General features: G+C 50.0%; 1 protein-coding gene across 1 annotated transcript; it reads right to left on the bottom strand.

The window, feature by feature from the left end:
* Positions 1–664: 664 nt before the first annotated feature.
* Positions 665–21,985, bottom strand: ERBB3 (erb-b2 receptor tyrosine kinase 3). Its single transcript, XM_086400594.1, has 28 exons — positions 21,422–21,985; positions 17,851–18,002; positions 17,146–17,332; positions 16,318–16,443; positions 15,642–15,707; positions 15,357–15,475; positions 15,107–15,248; positions 13,056–13,169; positions 12,843–12,963; positions 10,601–10,674; positions 10,335–10,425; positions 9,696–9,901; positions 9,238–9,367; positions 8,941–9,031; positions 8,563–8,717; positions 8,111–8,164; positions 7,628–7,769; positions 6,812–6,931; positions 5,646–5,744; positions 5,267–5,452; positions 4,945–5,100; positions 4,620–4,695; positions 4,302–4,448; positions 3,881–3,978; positions 3,602–3,790; positions 3,376–3,447; positions 2,657–2,951; positions 665–2,471 (listed from the first exon to the last, which is right to left on the bottom strand). The coding sequence occupies exons 1-28, from the start codon at positions 21,501–21,503 to the stop codon at positions 1,951–1,953; spliced, it is 4,011 nt and encodes a 1,336-aa protein (XP_086256720.1). The 5' UTR covers positions 21,504–21,985; the 3' UTR covers positions 665–1,950.
* Between the last annotated feature and the right edge of the window lie 305 nt (positions 21,986–22,290).

Below are 22,290 nucleotides of genomic sequence, written 5' to 3' on the forward strand. Positions count from 1 at the left end.
AGGAGGGGCGGAGCTACGGCAGGGAAATAGGTTTGGAGGCTGAGGGGCGGGGTGGAGCCGAAGCGAGTTTGGAGGATCGTAATAAGGGTGGGGAGGTAGGATACGCCCTTCCCTGAGTCCCTGGAGCTGCCGGCGAGACCTGCCGGACCAGTCCTCTAGTCCTCAGGTGCTGGGAGAACCGGGAGGGGCAGAGCGGGTGTGGAAAGAGATCGGGAATCCGGGAAGCAGGGGCTGCTTGGGCAGCCAGATTAGTGAGGGATTATCCCGATCTAGAGACCGGACTCTCACTGAAGATGGCACTGTTGTTCTAACAAGTTTTGATGGCCATCTGGGGGAAGTGTTCACAGAGACTTTTTTTTTAAGAGAATGAGTTTTAAAACATGAATTTCAGTATTCTACCTCTTAGGACTTTTTCTAACTTCCCCGAACGCGTTATTTGTTTTGTTATTCCCAGTTGGTTGCCCTATAGAGATTTCATAGTAAAACCCTAAAATGAAAAGGACTGTGCTCTATGCTCGTCTTAAGGGAATAAGGAAAAGTAGGGATGGAGAAAGTGACATGGGATTGTCAAGAGACAGAAAGAAGCATCCACGGCTGAGGGACAGGGAAAAAGAGTGTTCTATCTCATACACTTTGACAGGTTTTCATTTGACAGACAGAAAGCTGCAAAACTTTGGCATTTTTATTCAGACGTATAAAAACAAAATATTTGAGGGATAAAAACATACCCCAGTTTCCCATCCAAAGGGACAGAGGTCTGAAGCTGGGTCCTCTTTCTATCCCTACTGGAAGCTTCCCACAAGTAGATGAGAATAGCTCCTGAAAGTGGCTCTTGGGACCCCTGTGAATCTGTCCCTTGGGTGGAGCTCATATACAGCACATGTAGGCTACGGTTTACACAGAGATGTCCAGTTATTTTTCCTTCTGACCACCCCCTTCCACTTCTAGGATAAGAGGTCAGGGTGAAGGAGGAGGCTACAGTAGTTGTTGGAGTTAGACTTGATTCAGTGCAAAAACAAGAAGACAATGCCCCTTATCAGGGCTCTGGCTTACATCAGTTTTCCTTGATACCTTACAGTAAGAGCACATGCATTGGAAGATTTTGAATCATGGACCTGCTACTTGATTTACTTAATCTCTTTAAGGCTCCTCTATCCATGGGATTCTCCAGGCAAGAATACTGGAGTGGGTTGCCATTCCCTCCTCCAGGGGATCTACCCGACCCAGGGTTCGAACCCGTGTCTCCTGTGTCTCCGGAATTGCAGGCGGATTCTTAACCCACTGAGCCATCAGAGAAGTCCCTCTTTAAGGCTCAGTTTCCTTATTTGTAAAATAGGATAATACCTAGGTCACAGAGTTGGTGTAAATGATGAAATGAGATAAATATAGGTAAAGTTTAGCAGGATGCTTGGCACATAGTAAATGCTCAATTAATAGTAATCATTAATATCTACTCCCAACCTCTTTCTTCACAAGATTTCACTTCTCATTATTTCTGCGGGATTAAGGATCGTAAGCCAAAATTTTCCTTTCCCCTGCCGGGTTCCCCCCTTTCCTCTTCCTTTAAAGTCTAAAGGGAAATAAAGGCATACTTTAAAGCCTAGTGTCAACAAGTCAGAGTCTAAGAAAAAGGGACAAGAGTAATCCTTCATATCTCCAGGGAGTTCCCCTGAGGAAGCTGAGGAATGGGATTGGGAAAGCACACAAAATAGGGAAAACCTATTTTAAAATCTCCTTTCCTGGGATCAGGAAAGAGAAAAAGTGCACAGCTGGCTACATAACCACAAGAAATTTGTGTCTAAGTGTTTAAGGCCTCCAAAGTTTGAATGGAATTGTCTAGGACTAGGAAATGGGGCTGAGACCTGTGAGGGAGAGAGACCAAGAAGAGAGTTACTCTCCAGAGGCACTAGCTGCCATCAAATGCTCCCTGAGCACCTCAGTGAGCAGGGGTTATATTCTCTGGGCATTAGCTTTGGGGAAAAGCCTGCTATGCCAGTAATCAGGGTTATCAAAGGCAGAGTCAGTGGCTTCTAAACTACGTAAAGTTTTGAGGCGGGCATAGTGGACCTGGGGACCATGGAGTACAGGCCCCTGGAAAGCTCTCATTTCTTCATACCCTTGCTCAGAGGCTGGGCATGCATCCATGGCTGCATAGTCCCCCCCAGGACCTCCTCCACCACGTCGCCGATTCATATATTCATAGTCCTCATCTGGAGTTGTGCTGGCATTGGGCATGTTGGGCACAGGGTTGAGCGGGCAACTCTGTGTGCTGCCCAGGGAGGCACTGAGGTCTGATCCCACATCCATGTACTCATAACCCAGCTCCTCGAGGGAACTTGGCCTAGGAGGACGAGATGGACTGCACCTTCTCCTCCGGTTCATGTATTCATATTCCTCATCATCGTCGTCTTCTGTACCCAGAACAGAACTGAGACCCACTGAAGAAAGGGTGCCTTCCCGGGAGGAGGTACCTAGGGGTAGAGAAGAAAGGCTAGGTATGTGGTATTACTTCATGGTAATAGGCAGTGGGGAGTAGAAGGGTGTTAGGAAAAAATGAATAGGGAAGGATATGCTCAGAGAAGACCAAAGGATTAAGAGGAGCCTGCAAAAGGAGGATTAGAGAAAGATTTGAGGAAAGCACTGCAGAATCAGGCACCTTTGATGTGTGTATCTGGCATGACATAACCATTGACATCCTCTTCCTCTAACCCTGGTGGGGACTGTGGGGTGACAGGAGTAAGCAGGCTGTGGCGCTGGGAATGGTAGGCACTGTCTCCTCTTGGCCGCGGGCTCCGGCTCTGGCTTCTACACATAGACACCTTCTCCTGGAGCTCGGCCTCGGAGCCTGTCACATGGCCCTCCGATGATTCTGATGCCAGGCGTCCCCGTGGCATTGGGTGCAGAGAGGCTGGACGGGGGTACCGTTCATTGCCTCCAAAAACTGCAGACTCCTAAGGAGGAGAATAATACATGGTGAATTACACAGAAACGAGGGAAGAAGAGAAATTTGTCTAGAAAGAGATTGGGCTGTTCAGCGCCTTCTATTTTGTAGAACCCTGATCAAACCGGAGATTTCCAAAGTCTCCCCTGCTACTCCCTACCAATCCTAAGGCACTGCCACCCAACCTCTTGGTATCCTCTTTTTTAATTTTTTTAAAAAATGTTTTATTTTATATTGGAGCCTAGTTGATTAACAATGTTAGGTTAGTTTCAGGTGTACAACAAAGTTATATGTTCATCTATTCTTTTTCAAATTCTTTTCCCAACTAGGTTGTTACAGAATCTTGAAGCAGAGTTCTCTGCCCTATACAGTAGGTACTTGTTGGTTATCCATTTTAAATATAGCATCTTGGCCTCCTCCTAAACAGACCTTACCTGGCCAACCTCCCCAAGATTTCCCTGGTTCATAGGCATATATCCAGATGATGGACTTACAAGGCTCTGGCTCTAGGATGAAAAAAGTGAGGAAAAGGTTTAGATTAAGAAAGAAATCTGCTCACTACAGAGGCCTTTGAGTAATTAATATGGACATTGTGGGGTTCATGAGGGTGCAGGTGTGCAGATGGCTTATAAAGTCTTAGGAAACTGGAAAGTGTCTTACCCCACGTGGTCTATTAAGTGTTCCAATTGGCAGGCTAAGGGCAGAGCCTAGTGTGGTTGCCAGATTCTCCTCCTCTGCCTCCAACTCCAGGTCCAGGTCTAGTTCTGGCTCCAGCTCTACTTCCTCCAGTTCCTTGTTTGTCAGAGGTGGGGGCTCTGCCCCAGGGGTAATTCCAGGCCCACTCTCTCTCTATGAGACCAGGTGATTGTTAAGATAGATCCTGGCTCCAGCCAAGTTCCCCCTTCTAGATCTCTTTGGCACCTCCAGGTCCCTACTCACCTTTATGACCAGATATCGTGGTGGGTCTCGGGCCATCCTGGTGAACTCATTGGCTAGTTCTTTAAAGGTCGGGCGAATGTTCTCATCAATCATCCAACCTGGGGATAAGATGTAGGAAGCAGAGCCATAAGAGGAGAGTGGAGTAGGGAGTAGGGAGGGAAGTCACTTAGAAAATAGCCAATGCTTTGTTCCCTTGTCTTTGTGTGGAGAGCCTGACATCCAACAGCATCACAATAATGTAGAAAGTGCTTAATGTTTATTGGGCAGAGACCATCTGGGGCATGCACTGCTGTTCTGGGTGTTCACTTTTCATCACTGAGCATTGTTTATCTGTGCCCTTATTTTTCTTTTTTCTTCAGTTCAATGAAGCAATAATGAAGTTTTAAAAAAAAAAAAAAGCTGAGATCAGCAGGTAACTCACACTTGACCATGACCATGTAGACATCAATGGTACAGATCTGGGGCTGTGCCAACCGCTCCCCCTTCTCCAGCAGGTCTGGTATTTCAGCCAGTCGCAGCCCTGCATAGGGCTCTGCCCCAAAGGTCATCAGCTCCCAAACTGTCACTCCTGGTATAGGAAGACATGACTAGTTGATGGCAAAATAGTAGACATGGGCATGCAGATTAAGGGAAATCTGACCCAGGATCTGAAGGGCTTAGAGACTCTAAGAAAGGGTCTCAAAAGGCAACTTTGGAATTTGGGCTATTAATCTTATGGTGGGCATCCAGATGGACTGACCATAGCTCCAGACGTCACTCTGGTGTGTGTATTTCCCAAAATGGATACTCTCCAGGGCCATCCATTTAATTGGAGTCTGAGGGTTCAAAGACAAAAGCATTACCAGCTGATTTCTACACACTGTGTTAGCATTTCTAAACCGAGGTTCTCCATTGTTCTTTCCTTTTTTGTTCTCTAAACTTTTATTTCTGGCATCTCCAGGTTCCTCTCCTTGAACTGCCCCTGCAGCATCTGATGGCCTCTGAAGGACACCACAGAGCACTCGCTCCCTATTCCCATGCTTCAGTCCACGCCCACTCCTTACCCAGCCTTCCCATCACCTTACCTTGGCTTCATTGTACAGTAGCTGCTTATCATCAGGGGGCAGCAAGTCAGCAACCCCAAAATCTGCCACCTGAACCTGGCTGGGTGATTTTAGTAGCACATTTCGGGCAGCCAGGTTCCTGTGCACCATGCCATGTTCCTCAAGGTAGTACATTCCCTGTAGGGAAGGAAGTTTTCTCAAGGTGGAGAAATTGGTTCTCAATTGAGCCCCAGAATCACCTCAAACCCTTAGGTACCTCTCAACACTTCCAACCCCCTGGGCCCCTCCCTGCAGGCCCATAGGCAGTTCCATCTTAAAACTCCTCCAGGCTCCTCGCACTCACTTTGGCAATTTGTACTCCCCAGTTGAGCAGCAGCTGCGGCCCCAGCGCCCCACGGTGTTGTCTCACGTGATCCAGCAGGGAGCCCAGAGGCAAATACTGAGTGACAAGCTGCAGAGATGACCCTGGACACAGTCCCAGCAGCCGTACAATGTGGGCATGGTCAAGGCTGCCAATGGCCAGCATGTGCTGAAAGACACAACAAGAAAGGTCATCCTGGGAACAGACAGGTTCACATAAAACCAGACCAGGGCTCCCCCAACATTCAGGGACATCTCTGTGGCTAATATAGTACCTGCTAACACAAGACCGTGTTTCTACATAATTGTATCTAACAGCTATCCTCTCTTAGTGGCACACCGAACACCCTGCCTTCACTTACGTCTGTCACAGCTTGAAAACTTTGCCGTCCGCTCTTGTCCTCAATGACTTTAATGCAGACTGGAATCTTGATTGATTCACCCTCAGGAATCCACACGCCCTGGGAAGTTTTGGGCAGGAGTCAGCCTAAGGTCATTCTCCCCAGGCTACTCCTTTCCCTTGACCTTTTTTTTCTTTTTCCAGTTTTATTGAGGTATAATTGACATATACCACTGTATATGTTTAAGATGTACAGCATAATGACTTGACTTACATGTATCATGAAAAGATTACCACAATAAGTTTAGTGAATATCCATCATCTGAGAGAGAAACAAAATTAAAGAAATAGAAGTTTTTTTCTTATGATGGGAAATCTTAACTTTTAAGAGGATTTACTTTCTTAACTACTTTCATATATAGCATACAGCAGTGTTAATTACATTTATCACATTTTACATCACTTTGTGGGCTTCACTGGTGGCTCAGCGGTAAACAATTCGCCTGTAATATAGGAGCTGCAGGATATGCACTTTCAGTCCCTGGGTCTGGAAGATCCCCTGGAGACGGGCATGGCAACCCGCTCCAGTATTCTTGCCTGGAAAATGCCATGGACAGCGGAGCCTGGCAGGCTACAGTCCACAGGGTCGCAAAGAGTCGGACACAACTGAAGCAACTTAGCATGCACACACATCACTTAGTACATATTTATCTTATAACTAAGTTTATACATTTTGACTGCCTTCATCCAGTTCCTCCTCCTCCTACCCCAGTGGAGAACCTGGGCTTCCCTGGTAGCCCAGAGGTTAAGGCATCTGCCTGTAATGCAGAAGAGCTGGGTTCGATCCCTGGGTTGGGAAGATCCCCTGGATGAAGGAAATGGCAACTCCAGTATTCTTGCCTGGAAAATCCCATGGACAGAGGAGCCTGGTGGGCTATATACTCCATGGGGTAGCAAAGAGTCGGACACGACTGAGCGACTTCACTTTCTTTCTTTTCTACCCCACCTCTACTTCTGGTAACCTCCAATCTCTCCAATCTGATCTCTTTTTTTCTGAGTTTGCTAGTTTTTGAAGTTGGACCTAGAACACTATTAAGAGGTATGGAATGAAATGATCTTTCCCCAATCTCTCTCCTCTTTGCCCTAGATCCTTTCCCCACCTCCCCAAACTTCCTGTGGGCCACTCACTTTGTGTACAGTTCCAAAGATGCCGGAGCCCAGCACTTTAAGCTTCCTCAGCTCTGTTTCTTTGAAGACTCGGGCCAAGACTTTGTTAGCCTTCTCACTGGGATCCAGAGGCTCTACGCTCTGCAGAACAGATGGGAAGGAGGTACTCAGGAAAGCCCACTCCCATATCCATCTCCAACCCCCTCGCCCCAGGTGCCTGCCAAGAGCAGCGAAGCCTGAAGGGGTGGGAACAGGAGGAGAAATGTCTCTAGTCTTAGAAAACATTTCAGGCCTATTGGGGAATAACAGACCTTGAGGACTGAGGAAGTTGTGTTCATGAGATCAGGAATCAAGAGGGTTGGATTTTCACTTTGATAGGGGGGTAGGGGAGAGGGTTGGTAATACTGTCACGTTGATTAATTTTTCAAACTTTGAATTTTTTATTTTATATTGGAGTATAGTCAATCAACAATGTTGTGATAGTTTCATGTGAACAGAGAAAGAACTCAGCCATGCCTTGAGTACTTTTACACATTTTCTGATTTTCAAAGCATTTTCACATATATCATCCCCTTTTACCCTTACAGCCATCTTGTAAGAATGAGTGTTATTGTTTCCTCTGTATATGTGCATAAACAGGCAGAGAAGGAAGGTAACTTCTTCAAAGTCACATGGCAAATTAGTGGCAAAATTGGGAGTCTCCCATTTCTCTGGGCAGAGTCCTTTCCGGTGGACCATACTACCTCCTTGAAGAAAGGGATCAAGGCTCTGGGGAAGGAAGAGGCTCTCCAAGGGTGATGGTATCGGGCACGTTTCCAGGGTAAGATAGACACTCACCTCCCCCCGTTCCAGGTAGCGCCTCATAGCCCTCTTATTCTGAATCTTGCGTCCACGCCAGTAGAGAAAAGTGCTGCCCAGGATCAGGAAAGTCACTGCCAACCCGACTACCACTGTTAAGGCCATTGCCAGGTGGGTTTTGCTGTAGGACAGAGAAGTCCAGAATTATCCTTGGTCTACGCTTCCTGTACAAATGTCATTTATACCTGTACTAAATGTATAAAATAGATCTTGGGCAAGAAGTTAACATGCACATTTGCATATATCCTTGAGCAATGAAGGGGCTAACCTCAATCTCCACCCCAAGACTACTGCAAGTTAATTTTAGGAAGGGAAGGCCAGAAACCTGTATTCTTGTGTCCCTGAGTCCCATGATAGTAGCCTATATATAGAAGGCCAGAATGAATAGACTCAACTCTTTGCAGGAAGTAACTGCCCTTCCCCAAATATCCCCAGCTCCCTATACCTCTAAGCCCACCATACCTGATTAGTGGCAGCAGTTGGCCTAAACAGTCTTGTAGCTCTGGTCCCTTACACCTGGAGAAGAAAATCAGCTCCTTAAATGGGAGCTTGGGAGACTCCCACTGGAGGCTCAATTCCAACAGCCTCAACATATAACATTGTTTCAGACCCTTTCATGGCATCCAGTCCCGGAGCCCAAAGCATATCCCAAGACATGGCCCCCATCTCTGGCTCAGCAACCCTCCCTGAGTCCCTCTCTTGCATGAAACTCCCCTGAGTTGAGGCTATTCCAGGTCTCAAATTGTGGTGTCATTTTGAGCAGCTACTGAGTTTCCCTTTCTCTAGTCCTTCACTACACAGCTGGGAGTGGTTCTTACATCATAGTTCCTTTCTGGTCTCCTCAGGCTCTACTTTCCCCCTAGTTCTGTGCTCCTACCCCTCCTCCAGTATCCTTTTATCATCCCATCACTGACCCCTGGGTGCAGTTCTCATGACAGGGCCGACATTCATTCTGAGCATCTGGGTACTTGTAGATGGGGCCCTTGGCACCGAGGACTCCAAAGGGGCAGCTGCTCACACAGTGGGGCCCATCTCGAAAATGGGCACACTGGGCACAAGCATCAGAGCCCTGAGTGGAAGAGAGATGGTCAGAAAGTATGGGATCCCAAGATCAACTCTATACTCCCAATAAGAACTCACCCAGTCATTCGGTTTCCTCCGGCCTCAGGCCCTAGCATCATCTGGCCTCCCTGTGCCTCTCTAAGGCCTTGAATTTTGGCCACAGCATTCCCTAGACCCTCCAGGGCAGCCCTGCCCTCTCTCCCATAGAGATCCTGGTGCTACTACTGTACCGAGCCATTGCACGTGACAGTGCCCTCCATGGGTTGGCATTCCTGGTGGCAGGAGAAACACTCAGCTTCATGGGCAAACTCACGAGGCTCCCTGGGGTGGGGTGGGGCAGGAGGTAAAGAGAGGGGAGTCACTTCCAAGGCCTGACCTGCCCTGATCCCCCAACCACAGGGCCTCCTACCTAATTCCCACCAAGGCACATGCAGAAAGTTATCTAAAGGCTTTCAGGTGCCACCTGAACATCTTCCTCCCAGGGCCCAATCCCCCTACCCCTTCTTGACTCTCTCCCCTCACCGTACCCGTTCAAGAAGTTGCAGTGGGTGACACAGACACCTCCTCGGCTGTAGTTCCGGCAAGATAGGCACTGGCCAGGGCCTGGGCCCCAGCATCCTCCAGAGCACAGTGGATCACACACTTTGCCCTCTGCCACTGGAAAGGAAGGGCTGAGTTAGGAGGAGCCTGAGGTCTCCTAACAAGCCTTTTCCTTACTCTTGCTCATTACTGCTGCTGCTGCTAAGTCGTTTCAGTCATGTCCAACTCTGTGCAACCCCATAGACAGTAACCCCATAGACCAGGCTCCCCTGTCCCTGGGATTCTCCAGGCAAGAACACTTTTGTTCATTACTGTTTCCAGCCTAATGTCCCCCCTTTCCTTGGCTCCATCCTTCATTTGTTCTCCCACTTGAAGGGCAGAGCAGTCCTTACACCCCCCTCGCACCTGACTCCCCCACCCATCTGTCCTGGGCCCTTTCTCTCACCGCAGTCTCTGCGGGGCCGATTATGCTTGATGTCCAGCCTCTCTTCTGAAGGCCCCCGAAGCAGCCTGGTCCAGTTCAGGGAATGGTGGTAGCAGAGCTGCCTGTTGGCACTGATGTAGATACGCCCAGCACTAATTTCTTTCAGGGATCGGAAGCCCAGAGATGTTACATTCAAGTTCTTCATGATCAACAGTGAGAAGCCCCGGCTGAGAGCAAGGAGACCAGATGAGAGGGGAGACCACAGAGGAAAAACTGACCATGCTTTGGATTCATTTTCCTTCAACAAATTTGCTCTGAACTAGTCACTGAGAGGGACTTCCCCTCCTGTAGTCTTTGCCCCCATCAAACTCCCACTGTATAAGTCGCTCAGTCATGTCCGACTCTTTGTGACCCCATGGACTATACAGCCCACCAGGCTCCTCTGTCCATGGGATTCTCCAGGCAAGAAAGCTGGAGTGGTTTGCCATGCCCTCCCAGGGGATCTTCCCAACCCAGGGATCAAACCCACATGACATCTCTGTCTCCTGCAGGCAAGTTCTTTACCACTAGCGCCACCTGGGAAGCAGGTGTGAGACCAGGCCTTATATTTCACTCAAGATGCCTAAGAAACAATTCTTTGCCTCCACACCTCATACTCACTTGTAGAGGCTTCGGCCCCCAATGGTCGTCAGGTTGGAAAAGACACTGAAGTTGTGCATGTGAGGAGGCCAGGATTGGATGTTCAGGTAACCTGAGGGGACAGAGAAGGGTGTATGAGTGGGGAGTCTCTCCCCTTCCCTTCTCAGCTTCAGCTGGTCCTTCCCCTGCTGCTTGGGACACGATTTTCTCAAGTGGTTACACTGCAGTTTGTACCAGTGGTTCATCTAGCCCTCTTAGAAAGGGTAGCCTCTTCCCCTTCCACTCACCTGTGATCTCCCGCACTGTCCGAAAGACATTGAGCTTCTCAGGGTCCAGAGCAGGGATCTTGTGCCAGGGGTCCCTGGGGAGAACAGTGAAAACCAGTCAACAAAGTAGAAGCATAACCTAGTAGCAGTAAGCATGCCTAGTTTCCAAATACCATTCTTCACCAGAGCCAGCTTGAGCGAATCAGGAATAACTGAACTGGTTAACTGGAATAATGATTGTAAGAGACTATGAAACATTGACTAAAACAAGTATCCACACAGATTAAACACACAAACACATACATAAATAGGAAGGAAAGGCTCTGCCTAATACCAGAATGCCAACAAATTGGCATTTATTTGTGAGGGACAGGAAGGCCTGGTGTGCTGCCGTCCATGGGGTCACAGAGAGTTGGACACAACTTAGCAAGTGATCAACACAACAACAATGGAGTTAGAAAATCATCATTTGGCAATTCTCATAAAAACTGGTTCGGGGGACTTCCCTAGTGGTCCACTGGCTAAGACTCCACACTTTCAATGCAGGGGGCCTGGGTTTGATCCCTGATCAGGGAACTAGATTCCACATGCCACAGCTAAGACTTGGCATAGCCCAATAAATATTTAAAACACAAAAAACTGCTTCAAGCAAGTATCTCCCCAAAAGATATTTAATTGAAAAGGGAAAATAACTTTACTGTAGAAAAGCTGGCAGACACCACCTTAACCAAATGACCAGAGGCATCATCACCAGTAATGGGACAGATCAATATCATGTGCCTTCTTGATATGATGCATGGAGAATACGTCTGTAGTATTATCAAAAATGCCTAACTTGAGTGGGAGAGGACATAGGTAAACCTGTGGCTAATTCATGCTAATGTTTGGTAGAAACCAACATAATACTATAAAGCAATTATCCTTCACGTAAAAACAAATTTTAAAAAGAGGTACAGATTTACAATTACAAAATAAGTCACAGGGAGGTAATATACAGCATAAGGAATATGGTTAATAATAATGTAATGATTTTGTATGGGGACAGGTGGTTACTAGACTTGTGGTGACATTATAGTGCATTTAAATGTCAAATCACTAGGCTGTACATCTGAAATTAATGTAATATTGCATATCATCTATATTTCAATAAAAAAGAATTATGTAAAAAAAAAAAATGCCTAACTTGAATCTAAGTGTGAGGAAAACATTAGACAAACCCAAACTGAAGAACATTCTACCAATCACCTGACCTGTACTCATCAACAATGTCAAGGGCATGAACTGTTACAGATTAAAGGAGACTGAAGAGACAATGGATGTACACGTATGATCTGGGACTTTAGTAAGACAATTAAGAGAAATCTGATTGACATCTGTAGATTAGATAACATTTTGTATCAGTGCTAGTTTCTTGATTTAAACAAACGTACTGTGGTTAAGTTAGACAATGTTCTTGTTTTCAAGGAATACACCCTTAAATGTCACTGGGGTGAGAGGACACCATGTCTGGAAATTTACCTTCAAGTGGTTCAGAAAAACAAGAGCATATATAATGAGTGTGTGTGTGTGCGCATGTGATGTGTAGAGAGAGAAATGATAAAGCATATGGTACACTGTTTAGAGAAGGAAATGGCACCCCATTCCAGTACCCTTGCCTGGAAAATGCCATGGGCAGAGAAGCCTGGTATGCTACAAGTCCATGGGGTCGCAAAGAGTCGGACATGACTAAGTGACTTCACTTTCCTTTCCTTTTTTTATGGTACACTATTAACACTTGAGGGATCTGAATAAAGAGCATATGGAAAATCTTTATACCATTTTTGCAACTTTAGATATAATATTGTCCAAAGACAGGTGGTCTAATGTTTCTCTCTCTCTCTCACACACACACTCACTGTAAACGCTGTCCTATGGACTGGAATGTCCCTTGCTCTTTGTGGCTCCATACCAAGGAGCAGAACTAGATGAAACAGCTGGAAGTCATGGGGAGACAGATTTTTATCCAATTTAAGAATATTTAGAAGCCTTTAAGAAGGAGGACACTCTGTCCCTGTCCCTTGCCATGCAGGTGGCTGGGTTGCTCCGGGGTGTCTGAGGGGATTCAAGCCCTGGGGGATTAAGCACTGCCAGGTCCTTTGTGACCTCTAAGATTTTCTAATCTAACCTCCTGATCAGCTCCCCGTATGAAGGCTTGAACTAGTGCAATGAACTGTGAGGGGGCTGCTGGGGTGGGGGATCAGAGGATGAAAACAGGATCTCTAACCCATTGAGGCCAGTGATAAGAAAGTCCAGGTTGCCCAGGATCTTGGTGCAGTTCACGAATCCATCAATGTTGCTCGAGTCCACAGTCTGGAAGCGGCTCCCGGAGCCTGTCCCCTCACAGGCTGCAAACAGAAGAGGCTCAGTGTGGGGATGAGGGGTCGGGGCTGAGTCAGAGGAAAGGGTCTCTCGTCATCAACTCCTTTCTTTTACTCACCTTTCGGGCACAGACCCCCACAAGGTTCACATATCTTGAGTCCATTTTTATCTACTTCCATCTTGTCAGGAGGACAGGCCCTGACACAAGACGTCTGATCCACCACAAAGTTATCTAGGAAAGAGGAAAGAGATGAGAGAGGAACACTGCCAACTACCAGCTGAACCGCCTCCCTCCTCATCTGCATGGATTTGCTCCAGTTGACCACCGGAGGTTCCTCAAGTGCCAGATTCTAAGCATGGATTAGAAAGGCCCTTTGCTCTTTGGATCCAAAAAGCAGAACTAGGAGCAATTGGCGGAAGTCATGGGGAAATAGATGGGGGGAACAGGACATAGGGGCCATTTGTTAAGGGTGATGATGATCACAACCCATTGCCCTTTACACTCTCAATTAACCTCCCAACTTGATCCATTTCACCTCCTAAAATTGCATCTAGGGAATTTCCTGGCAGTACAGTGATTAGGACTCGGTGCTTTCACTGCTGAAGGCTCGAGTTCGATCCCTAGTCAGGGACATGGCCAAAAAAAAAAGAAAAAATTTCATCTAAAACCCTGGTTCATATTGTGGGAAGAAGCACACCTTAAGGGGTAGGATGTGCTTACCCCTGGGGTAAGATGTATAGCAGGAACCAGCCTGGCAACATGGCCAGGACTGCCACTCAAAATAATCACCATTGATTTAACGTTTTATTTAGCCTTCATTTATACCCTTGAAGTCGATAAAGTCTTGCCACATTTTATTAGTGAAGTTGGAAGATGTATCATTTGTTTGTTGTTCTGTCCCCTCCCCCAATATTAAACTGTGAAATTTGATTTGTTTAAACTCTGGATGAATCATAGCTTAGTTTGCATGTCCAGCTAATTTGTTTCTATACATTTTCTTTGATTCTCTTTCTCCTTCTCTCAGGGTTTTTACCCAATATATATATATGTGTGTGTATATATGTATAAATACATAGATAGATAGATCTTCCTAAAAGTTTCTTGAGGTGCAAGTTTCTCTGTTTTGTTTTTCTCTGTGATTTATGGACATGATGCTGAGATTCAGTCACTACATAAAACACCCGGCCGTGAAAACAAAACAAAAAACCCAAAGGACTGTTTTTTCCACCAGCTCCGGGGAAGCTACGTGTCAGTTGGAGGCTGGTTTCAGAAAGATTCACTGTTCCTTCCATTCTCTGTTCCTCTGTTTCCTCTAGAAAGAAGTTGATCCTAGTGATTTCAGCCCATGAATTAAACAGGACAAAATAACAAATGTGTGGAATTCATATTTTTCTAAAGGAAACTTAAAAACTGCTGCTACATGTTAAATATGAAATTGGTTTATACCACATGAACACAGAATCCCAAGTTCAGTTTTGGTACTTCCTCTTTGTTTTCAGTCACATAGTACTTCCAAAGTCAAAATGAGAAGAAAAGCTCTTCTGTATCAAACCATCTATGCAATAAATGTTATATTTTAAAAACAGCAGGTTGCTGGTCACACACACACACAAATAAAATAAGATAAAATAAATAAAATCCTGTCAGGGACTTCCTTTGTGGTCCAATGGTTAAGACTCCATGCTTCCAGTGTAAGGGGCATGGGTTCAATCGCTGTTTGGGGAATTAAGATCCCACATGCTGTGCAGTGCGGCAAAAACAATATTAAAAAAATAAAATGGATAGGAGTTCCCTTGTGGCACAGTGGAAGGGAACCTGCCTGCCAATCCAGGAGACACAGGTTCAATCCCTAGGAAGATCCCACATGCAGTGAAGCAACTAAGTCTATGTGCCACAACTACTGAGCCTGAGCTCTAGAGCCCACAAGCCGCAGCTACTGAAGCCTATATGCCTAGAGCCCGTGCTTCTCAACAAGAGAAGTCACCACTATGAGAAGCCCACACACTGAAACTAAGAGAAGCCCCCGGTTCACTGCAAATAGAGAAAGCCCACGCAAAGCAATGAAGATCCAGCGCTACCATTCATAAATAAATAAATTTTTGTAAAAAATGGCTAAAAGACTAAAATCCTGGTTCTACTACCATTGTTCCTTCCCTTCAGACACTTACGGGGACAGCTGGCTACACACACTCCTCCATACTGATACTTGGTATGGGGATTGGGTTCCAACTGGAAGGTTAGCTTGTTGTAGACTAGAGGCTGTGGACACTGGCGTACACAGGCCCCACTGTCATTGAAGAGTCGGCAGGCCTAGGAACACAGAAGGCTTATAAGACTCATGTTACATATGTACCCTAACTTCCTCCCCAAAGCCCACATCCCATTTCAGAACAGTCAGGTGGTGGCAACAGTACGTACAAAGCAGTCTGTGTTCTGAGGGCCTGAGCAGCCCCCTGCACACTCGTCATGGCAGCACTGGTTGGGGTTGGGCCCAAAGCAGTGACCATTACACTGTGGGGCACAGATAGTCTTGGTTACTGTAGAAGGAGAGAAAGCACAGCTGTCAGGGTTTCTGGGACTGTGTTCTGAGGCTCTCCCTCACCCTCTTGCCCTCTAGGCTCATCCCCACCCCCCGACACAGTTGGGGTGGAAAAGGATAAGAAAGTGTACATGGAGTAGATGAAGTAAATGAAGTAGACCCACATGTCTGACAGTCTTCCGGTCCAGGACCCCAGCATCGCCCCTTGCAGGCCTCATGACAGGGGGGACCTGTTTGGGAGAGAAAAAGGCCGTCAAAAAGGCTTGCTCAAATCAACAGGGTATGATGTCAGCACACAGGCACCCAGTCCCGGGAAGTGAGGAGCCAGGGCGGTGTCCCTCCTTGCCCTCGCAGAGCAGGGCTGGGCTCAAGTGAACCTGTCAGCAAGGGGTGGAGCCGCGCCTCCACACCACCCACAGGGCGGCCAAGGGGAGGGCCTGGGGCACATGCCCGGCTCAGCCCAGTCTCAAGCCAGGAATTTGGTTCTTCTTGGCAAACTGAACTCAGTAGGAATATGTGCAAGTGAGTGGACAGGGAGTGGCAGCCTGCAGTTGCGGGTAGGTGGGCTCCAAGAAGGGAGGATGCTGGAGTGGAAAGAGAAATGGATCTGGAGTCGAGACCTGGCTTCTCACTCAGCACAGAGCTCTTCTGCCCCTTTCCCTGGCACCCTGCGTCTGCAGTTCCGGTTCTAGGCGACCGACCTGCTTCCACCTGGCAAGCTCCTTGGGTTAGAGCCTGAGGTTTGTTCAAGGGAGACTGGGTTCAGATTAGGGACATACTGAGGAACAGAAGGGAGTCACTCTGGTTGGGTGAGAGGCAGTCTTGATCATAGCCACTCACAGGTCTTGCCATTGTTCTTCACTACTATCTCAGCATCTCGGTCCCGCACGATGTCCCTCCAGTCGATTGTGTCCATGTGACAAAGTTTCTCGTTCTTCTCAATGTAAACACCCCCTGACAGAATCTCTGAGGTAGGGAAGACCAGTAGGAGGGTCAGGAGCTAGTCAGGGGAGTCCCCCCTCTTCCCTCCCTCCCCACCAGTCTGAGAGGCCACCCCAGTCAGAAGCAGGAGATATGGGGCAGACAGGTACATCCAATTAAGTCCAAACTGCAGATGCCTTACAAGAGGAGGAGCCAGGCTGAAAGAAAGTCCTGCCTCCTCAGACACCTGTCCAGATCCGGTTGAGCCAGTGGGGGAGGGGAAGGGAAAGAAGGAGAGAAGATCCCTGACTCAAGCCCACACCCACACCCCCGCGTGCCCTACCTGCCTGTTTTTCAGCTGACTGGGACAGGGAGAATTTTAGTACCCAGCCTGTAGCCCTCTGGCTTGGGGGGCTGGCCCTTGGGGGTGGGGGAGGGATTCCCATTCCCAGAGAAGAAGGGACATTAAGGTACACTGTACTGAAGTTAGAGGAACGGGTAATAGCCCTGGCTCCACCTTCAGCCTCACCAAGACATGAGGGCCCTCCCCCGGAGCAAGATGCCCCAGCTCCCTGTTAGGGCTGTCTCTCTATTGTTCAAGGAGGAGTGGACCTTTACATCTTAGTGGTCAAGCTGGTGGGTGCCGTGAACGGGCCCTTAGAGGGAGCAGTCTGGGGCCTTGGTCAAGGAGGCACCTGTCAGCGGGTGGGCTGAGGGCAGGCCTGGAAGGAATCACCAGGAACTGACCAGTGAGCTGAGTAAGGCGGAGCTGGCGCAGAGCGTGGCTAGAGTTGGTGTTGTAGTTCAACATGACAAAGATGGCAAACTTCCCATCGTAGACCTGGGTCCCCCGCACCACTCGGAGGTTGGGCAGTGGCAGTGTAGAGAACTCGTTCATGGCCACAAGGACATAGCCGGTCACTTCTCGGATCCACTGTGACGGAGCAGATTGCGTTGGTGAGAGGGACAAGAAATGGGGCAAGAAGTCTCAGTCCCCTTTCCCTCCCTAACTCCTCTAATTCTTTCCAAGTCCTGTTTTGGAGTAAGGAATAGCAGGTGCCACATGACTTCTACAAGTGAAGGTGGGCTGTGGAAATGGCTGAGAAATTCTAGGCTCCAAGCCTTTCCTTCCAAGGGCTCCTCATGCCAGGACAGTCTTTGCTTATCCCTGCCTGACCTCCCCAGGTGCCCCTCAGTCCCTGGTGTAGAATCTACCCCACCCCTGTCCCTTCTCGTGGCCAGCCCTTGTGTATCCCCAGCTACAGCCACCAGTCCACAGGCCCTAGATTCCAATCACTGCCCCATAAACACACAGGCTTGGATCTTAGAAACCACTGAGTTTTAGGAATGCTAAACTCCAGCTCCAGCACAGGGTAGCCCGGAGGACAGGAAACAGGCTTCAATAAGGAGGACAAGGGGAAAGAAGTTGAGGGAGAAGGTCAGAGCTCTAACCTGCAGAAAGGAGAGGTCAGCGTTGTGTCCTGTGAGCACAATCTCCAGGTTCCCCATCACCACCTCACACTTCTCATAGAGCTTGTGCAGTGTCTGGTATTGGTTCTCAGCATCGCCAGTCACACTCAGCCCATTCAGAGTCCCAGGGCACACTGTTCCAAGTGGAGGGGAGAGTGGCAGGGGGCTGGACATAAGTTTTCAGCCCCGTCCCCCCAAGACCACCCCCTTGGTCGCCCTCCTCTAGTAACACTCAACATGACCAGAAGGCAGCTGCCCCCAACCCTCAACCCTAGAGGCAGATACCAAGGTTGGACTGAGAGCTTTAACTTCCTCTTTTCCCAAAATCCCTTCACTATCCCCCTGAATAGGAAGGTGAAAAGATTTCCTTCTCCCACCTGGGCCTCCTCTGGGCCTCTTTTGGGTACTACTTTGGGTGCTAAGGAGTTAATCAAGGAGGATGTGGGGTTGTTTTCCTCTCCCTAAGAAGAAGTTAGAAATGGACCACAACTTGGTTACCCTCCTCTTCCCCGCCCCCACTCCAACTGGGCACTTCTCTACCCCCATCCTGCCTCTCTAGGTCCTGGAATAAATATCTCTTTGGGGCAGCACACAGCCCCTATTGTGTCTAGGGAGGGTGGGATGGGGGCAGAGGGTGGGGGCAGTGCCTGGGGCCACAGTCCGGCCCACAATGAGGCAATTCTATCTTGGAGGAGGGGGCTGCTCCACCCTGTCCCCAGACACCCTGTCCTCAGCAGCAACCCCCTTCCACCCTCAAGCCTTGGGTTCAGACCAGTGACCTCACTAGCGGGGGGCCTCTGGCGGTGGTGGTGATGGTGGTAGTGGGGGGTCAATGTAAGCTTTGTCTTTCAAGCTGGAAGACAGGGAGCTGGTTGCCTACCCCGCACCCCCTCCCTAAACTCTGGCTTCCCTCTCACTCCTTTCCTCATCCCCACACATGCCAGCTCTCTCCACATCACACTTTCCAGCCCTAGAGTATTTTTCAGCAAATACAGAGAAGTTGGATGGAAACAGCAATCGACTGCCCCTAGTCTCAGCCTTCTACCCAATTTCATTGTCAGACGAGATCCATTAAGAAGTCTTCCAACATCGCTCACTCACTCAATCCTCACTCGCTGTCAGTCTTGGAGGTGCGCTTTACTTTGTAAGTGCGGAGGAGGACATGGGGGCTTATGGGCAATCTTGGACCCTGAAGCCCTACCCTGTCTCTCCTCTGGCTCGGTGAAAGGCTGCGGGGGAACGGGTAGATACCACCTGTTCCAGCCACCCTTCCCTGAGGCGGTGGCAGCTAGTGGGAGGCAGGAGTGGGAATGGAGGAAGGGAGATGGTGAGGCCCCAACCTCTCCTAGATGCACCCCTAGTCTGACCACTCGACCTTTGAGGGGCTCCCATTCCCTATCATTCCCCACGAAGGGAAAAGGGTGAGCTAGACCCAGCAGAGAAGTAAACAGACACGAGCTCCCAGAGGTGCCTGGGAACCCTAGGGTCCTTGGGTTGAAAAGAAAACCACTAGAAAGCTGGTCGTTTCTGCAACAGCCCCACCCCAACTCCCTTCTTGGCAGGACACCCCCTCTTCCAAGTCAAGGCGCCAACCTTTCTCCCCAGATAAAGGAGGAGCCAAGATTTCTGCACAGGGAAGCGGGGTGTGTGTGTGTACACACTCACACGCAGACAAACACGTACACAGCTCCCCTACTGGCCCAGAAGTCTCCACAGGTTCCGTCCTCGGGTTTCCTTGTTAGGAAGTATTGCAGGTGGCCCCATCCTTCCCACCTGCCCGCATGTGTTTGTGCAGACTTTGTGTCGAGCTGGGGAGACTACAGTGTTAGAGGTCCCAGTTCCCTGCCACCATGAGGGTAAAGTCCATATTACACAAACAAGAGCAAAGGGCTGGGCGGGAAACTATGAACAACACCTCTGAGGAACCAGGCATCTAGGGGAGGAGGGGAGGGGGAGGGGAATTCAAAAGTCCCTGCTATAACCAGCGACCAGGGGCACCGGGAGGGCCAGTGTCACAGGCTCCTCTTTGGTAGAGAGCACTGGGGTGGGTCGCAACAAGAATCTTCAGCCCCTCCTCAACTAGAGGCCTTCTCCCCCAAGTCCCCCGCCCCCATCACCACCAGGACAAAGGGGCTATAGAAGGACTGAGACGGGGCCGGATGCCCAGAGGCTGCAGGAGCCAGATAAAGGGTAAAGAGACCCAACCATGCCTGCCTCCTGTCTCCCTCAGGGAAGGCGGCCAGGATCCGGGACTCCTGGGTTCCCGGCTGAAGATTCCAGGGGTCTGAGCGGAACAGTGAGACAGTCACTTTACTCCATCTCTCCCACTCCAATCCCCAGACCCCCGCCCTCTACCAGCTGGGAGTGTTCACATCCCAAGATCCCAGGGTCTAAATTTAGGCCCAGCAACTGTGAGGGAAGCACAGGTGTTTCTCCCACTCCCACCCTGGGGAAGGGGCCCTGACAGTGCCAAACCTCAAGCTGAGATCTGGGGGGGAGGGGAGGAAATCAACAGAACTCCTCCAGTGCCAGCATCCCCAGCACCCCTCAGGTGTCCACCGCCCCGGAGACACCCCAAAGAGGGGGGCTTAGCTGGCATGGGAGTGGGAGAAGGAACAGGGGGGTGATCTGACTCTTGTCTAGAGGACCGGAGACAGCCAGACAATAAACAGAATGGGAGTGGGGGTGAAGCTGGGTCTGAGAAGGACCCTCCCCAGGATAGGGGGCTCAGAAGACAGGACAGGTGCCCTGTCAGCCCTCAAGTTGGGGAGAGAAAAGGCAGAAATATAGCGGCTGGAAATTCTTCACCCTATAGCTCGTGGTCCAGCGCTCTGTACATAGTAGATGCTCAGTAAATATTGGTTAAATGATCTGGGGCTTAACAAAAAAAGTTTGGTCAAGTTGGGGACCAGCCAACTTTATTATTTTGAGAGAACGAGGGCAGTCAGCCTCTGCGTGGCCTCTCCCCCTGCTGTCGCCTGGACTTAGCCCCCAGGTTATTCTCCACTCTCCCCAGGGCAGGCCCACTCACGGAAGAGGAGGTGCCACTCTTGTTTTCCAACACTAGAGAACAACAACCTCCCCCCCTTCCACAGCTCCGCCCTGTCGGCAAAACAACGAAACTGGAGCGCGCTGAGCCCCAGGGGCCAAGGACGTCTAGAGCAAACCGAGACCCTCACCTCCGTGTCCCTCTTCCTCCAAGATCTCCACCTCCAATCACCCCCTCACGTTTACAGAATGGAGGTCCTAGTTCCCATCCCTGCAGGGTCCCTCAGAAGTGTGAATGGTTTCAGCATCCGCCGGAGAGACAAATCTGAGGGTCTGCGATGCGCCCAGGAGGCGGTGGCCGGGGGGCAGGTCCCAGAATCGCGTCCCCGCCCGGACCACGCCGAGAACCCCATCCTGACGGTCCCGAGCCCAGGGGGTCCCAGCCGGCGGGGGCTTCGCACCCCAGCTTCGCGCAGCCCAAGCTCCTGCCACTGGCCTCCGGCACCCCACGAATCCGGCTCGGAATCCCGGGTTCGGAGCCCGCCAGTGCTCCCGCGCCGCTTACCTGCCTGCGAGTTGCCCACCTCGGAGCCCCGGGCCAGGCTGAGGAGGAAACCCAGCACCTGCAGAGCCCGGTTCACCCTCATGACTCCAGCGTAGGGTGAGGGGAGCCCAGCCCAAGCCGGCCGGGAAGGGCCCTGGACTAGGACATCGAAGCGAAGCCACCTGAGCCGCCAGCGACCCGGTAGCGGCGGCAGAGGAGGCTGCGAAGTGCAACCGGAGCCGGAGTCCGGGGCGGGATGGCAGGGGAGGAGTGGAGTCTGCGAGGGAGCGCAGGACGGAGCGCAGGGGGAGGGGGTGAGTCTCGGCCGCGCCCCCTCGGGCGCGAGGCTGGAGTAGAGATTGCCGGAGCTTCGGCGGCCCGCCCCGAGCTAGCGCGCCCCACGCCCAGTGCCCGGCAGTTTGGCCGCGCAGATCCTAAACTGCTCTCGCCCTAATTATTCTCCCGGAGTCCAAGAGTCCGAACGCCCCCAAATACTTCCAGAGGAGAAAGGTAATGGGGGTGGGGAGCGAACGCTCCAAAGCCCGACCCCCTGCGAGTTGGCCTCGCCCACTAACCAAATCACTCAACTCCCCTAGCCGGTTGGGTCACTTGGGGGAGTTTCTGTCTCAATGTGTTTGCCTGTGTGTGTGTGTGTTTTTGAGGGGGAGGGTGTTTTTGTCGCCCGCTCAGGCCACCTCAGTTTCCCCGGAAACCCCCTCCAAACCCCATAACTCATCCGCCCTGCCGAGGAACCCGAGCTCCAGAGGCCGCGTGAAATTGCACTGTCTCCGGCCGCTTCCTCCTCCAGACCCGGCGCCGGCCCGGCCTCTCCCGGGGATTTGGTAGGGGGGCGGGGGTGGCTTCCAGCCTGGGAACAGACCCCGAAGCCC

The sequence above is a fragment of the Bos grunniens genome, chromosome 5, assembly GCF_055505025.1.
Source record: "Bos grunniens cultivar Pamir isolate PY7600 chromosome 5, Bosgru_T2T1.0, whole genome shotgun sequence".
Lineage (NCBI taxonomy): Eukaryota > Metazoa > Chordata > Mammalia > Artiodactyla > Bovidae > Bos > Bos grunniens.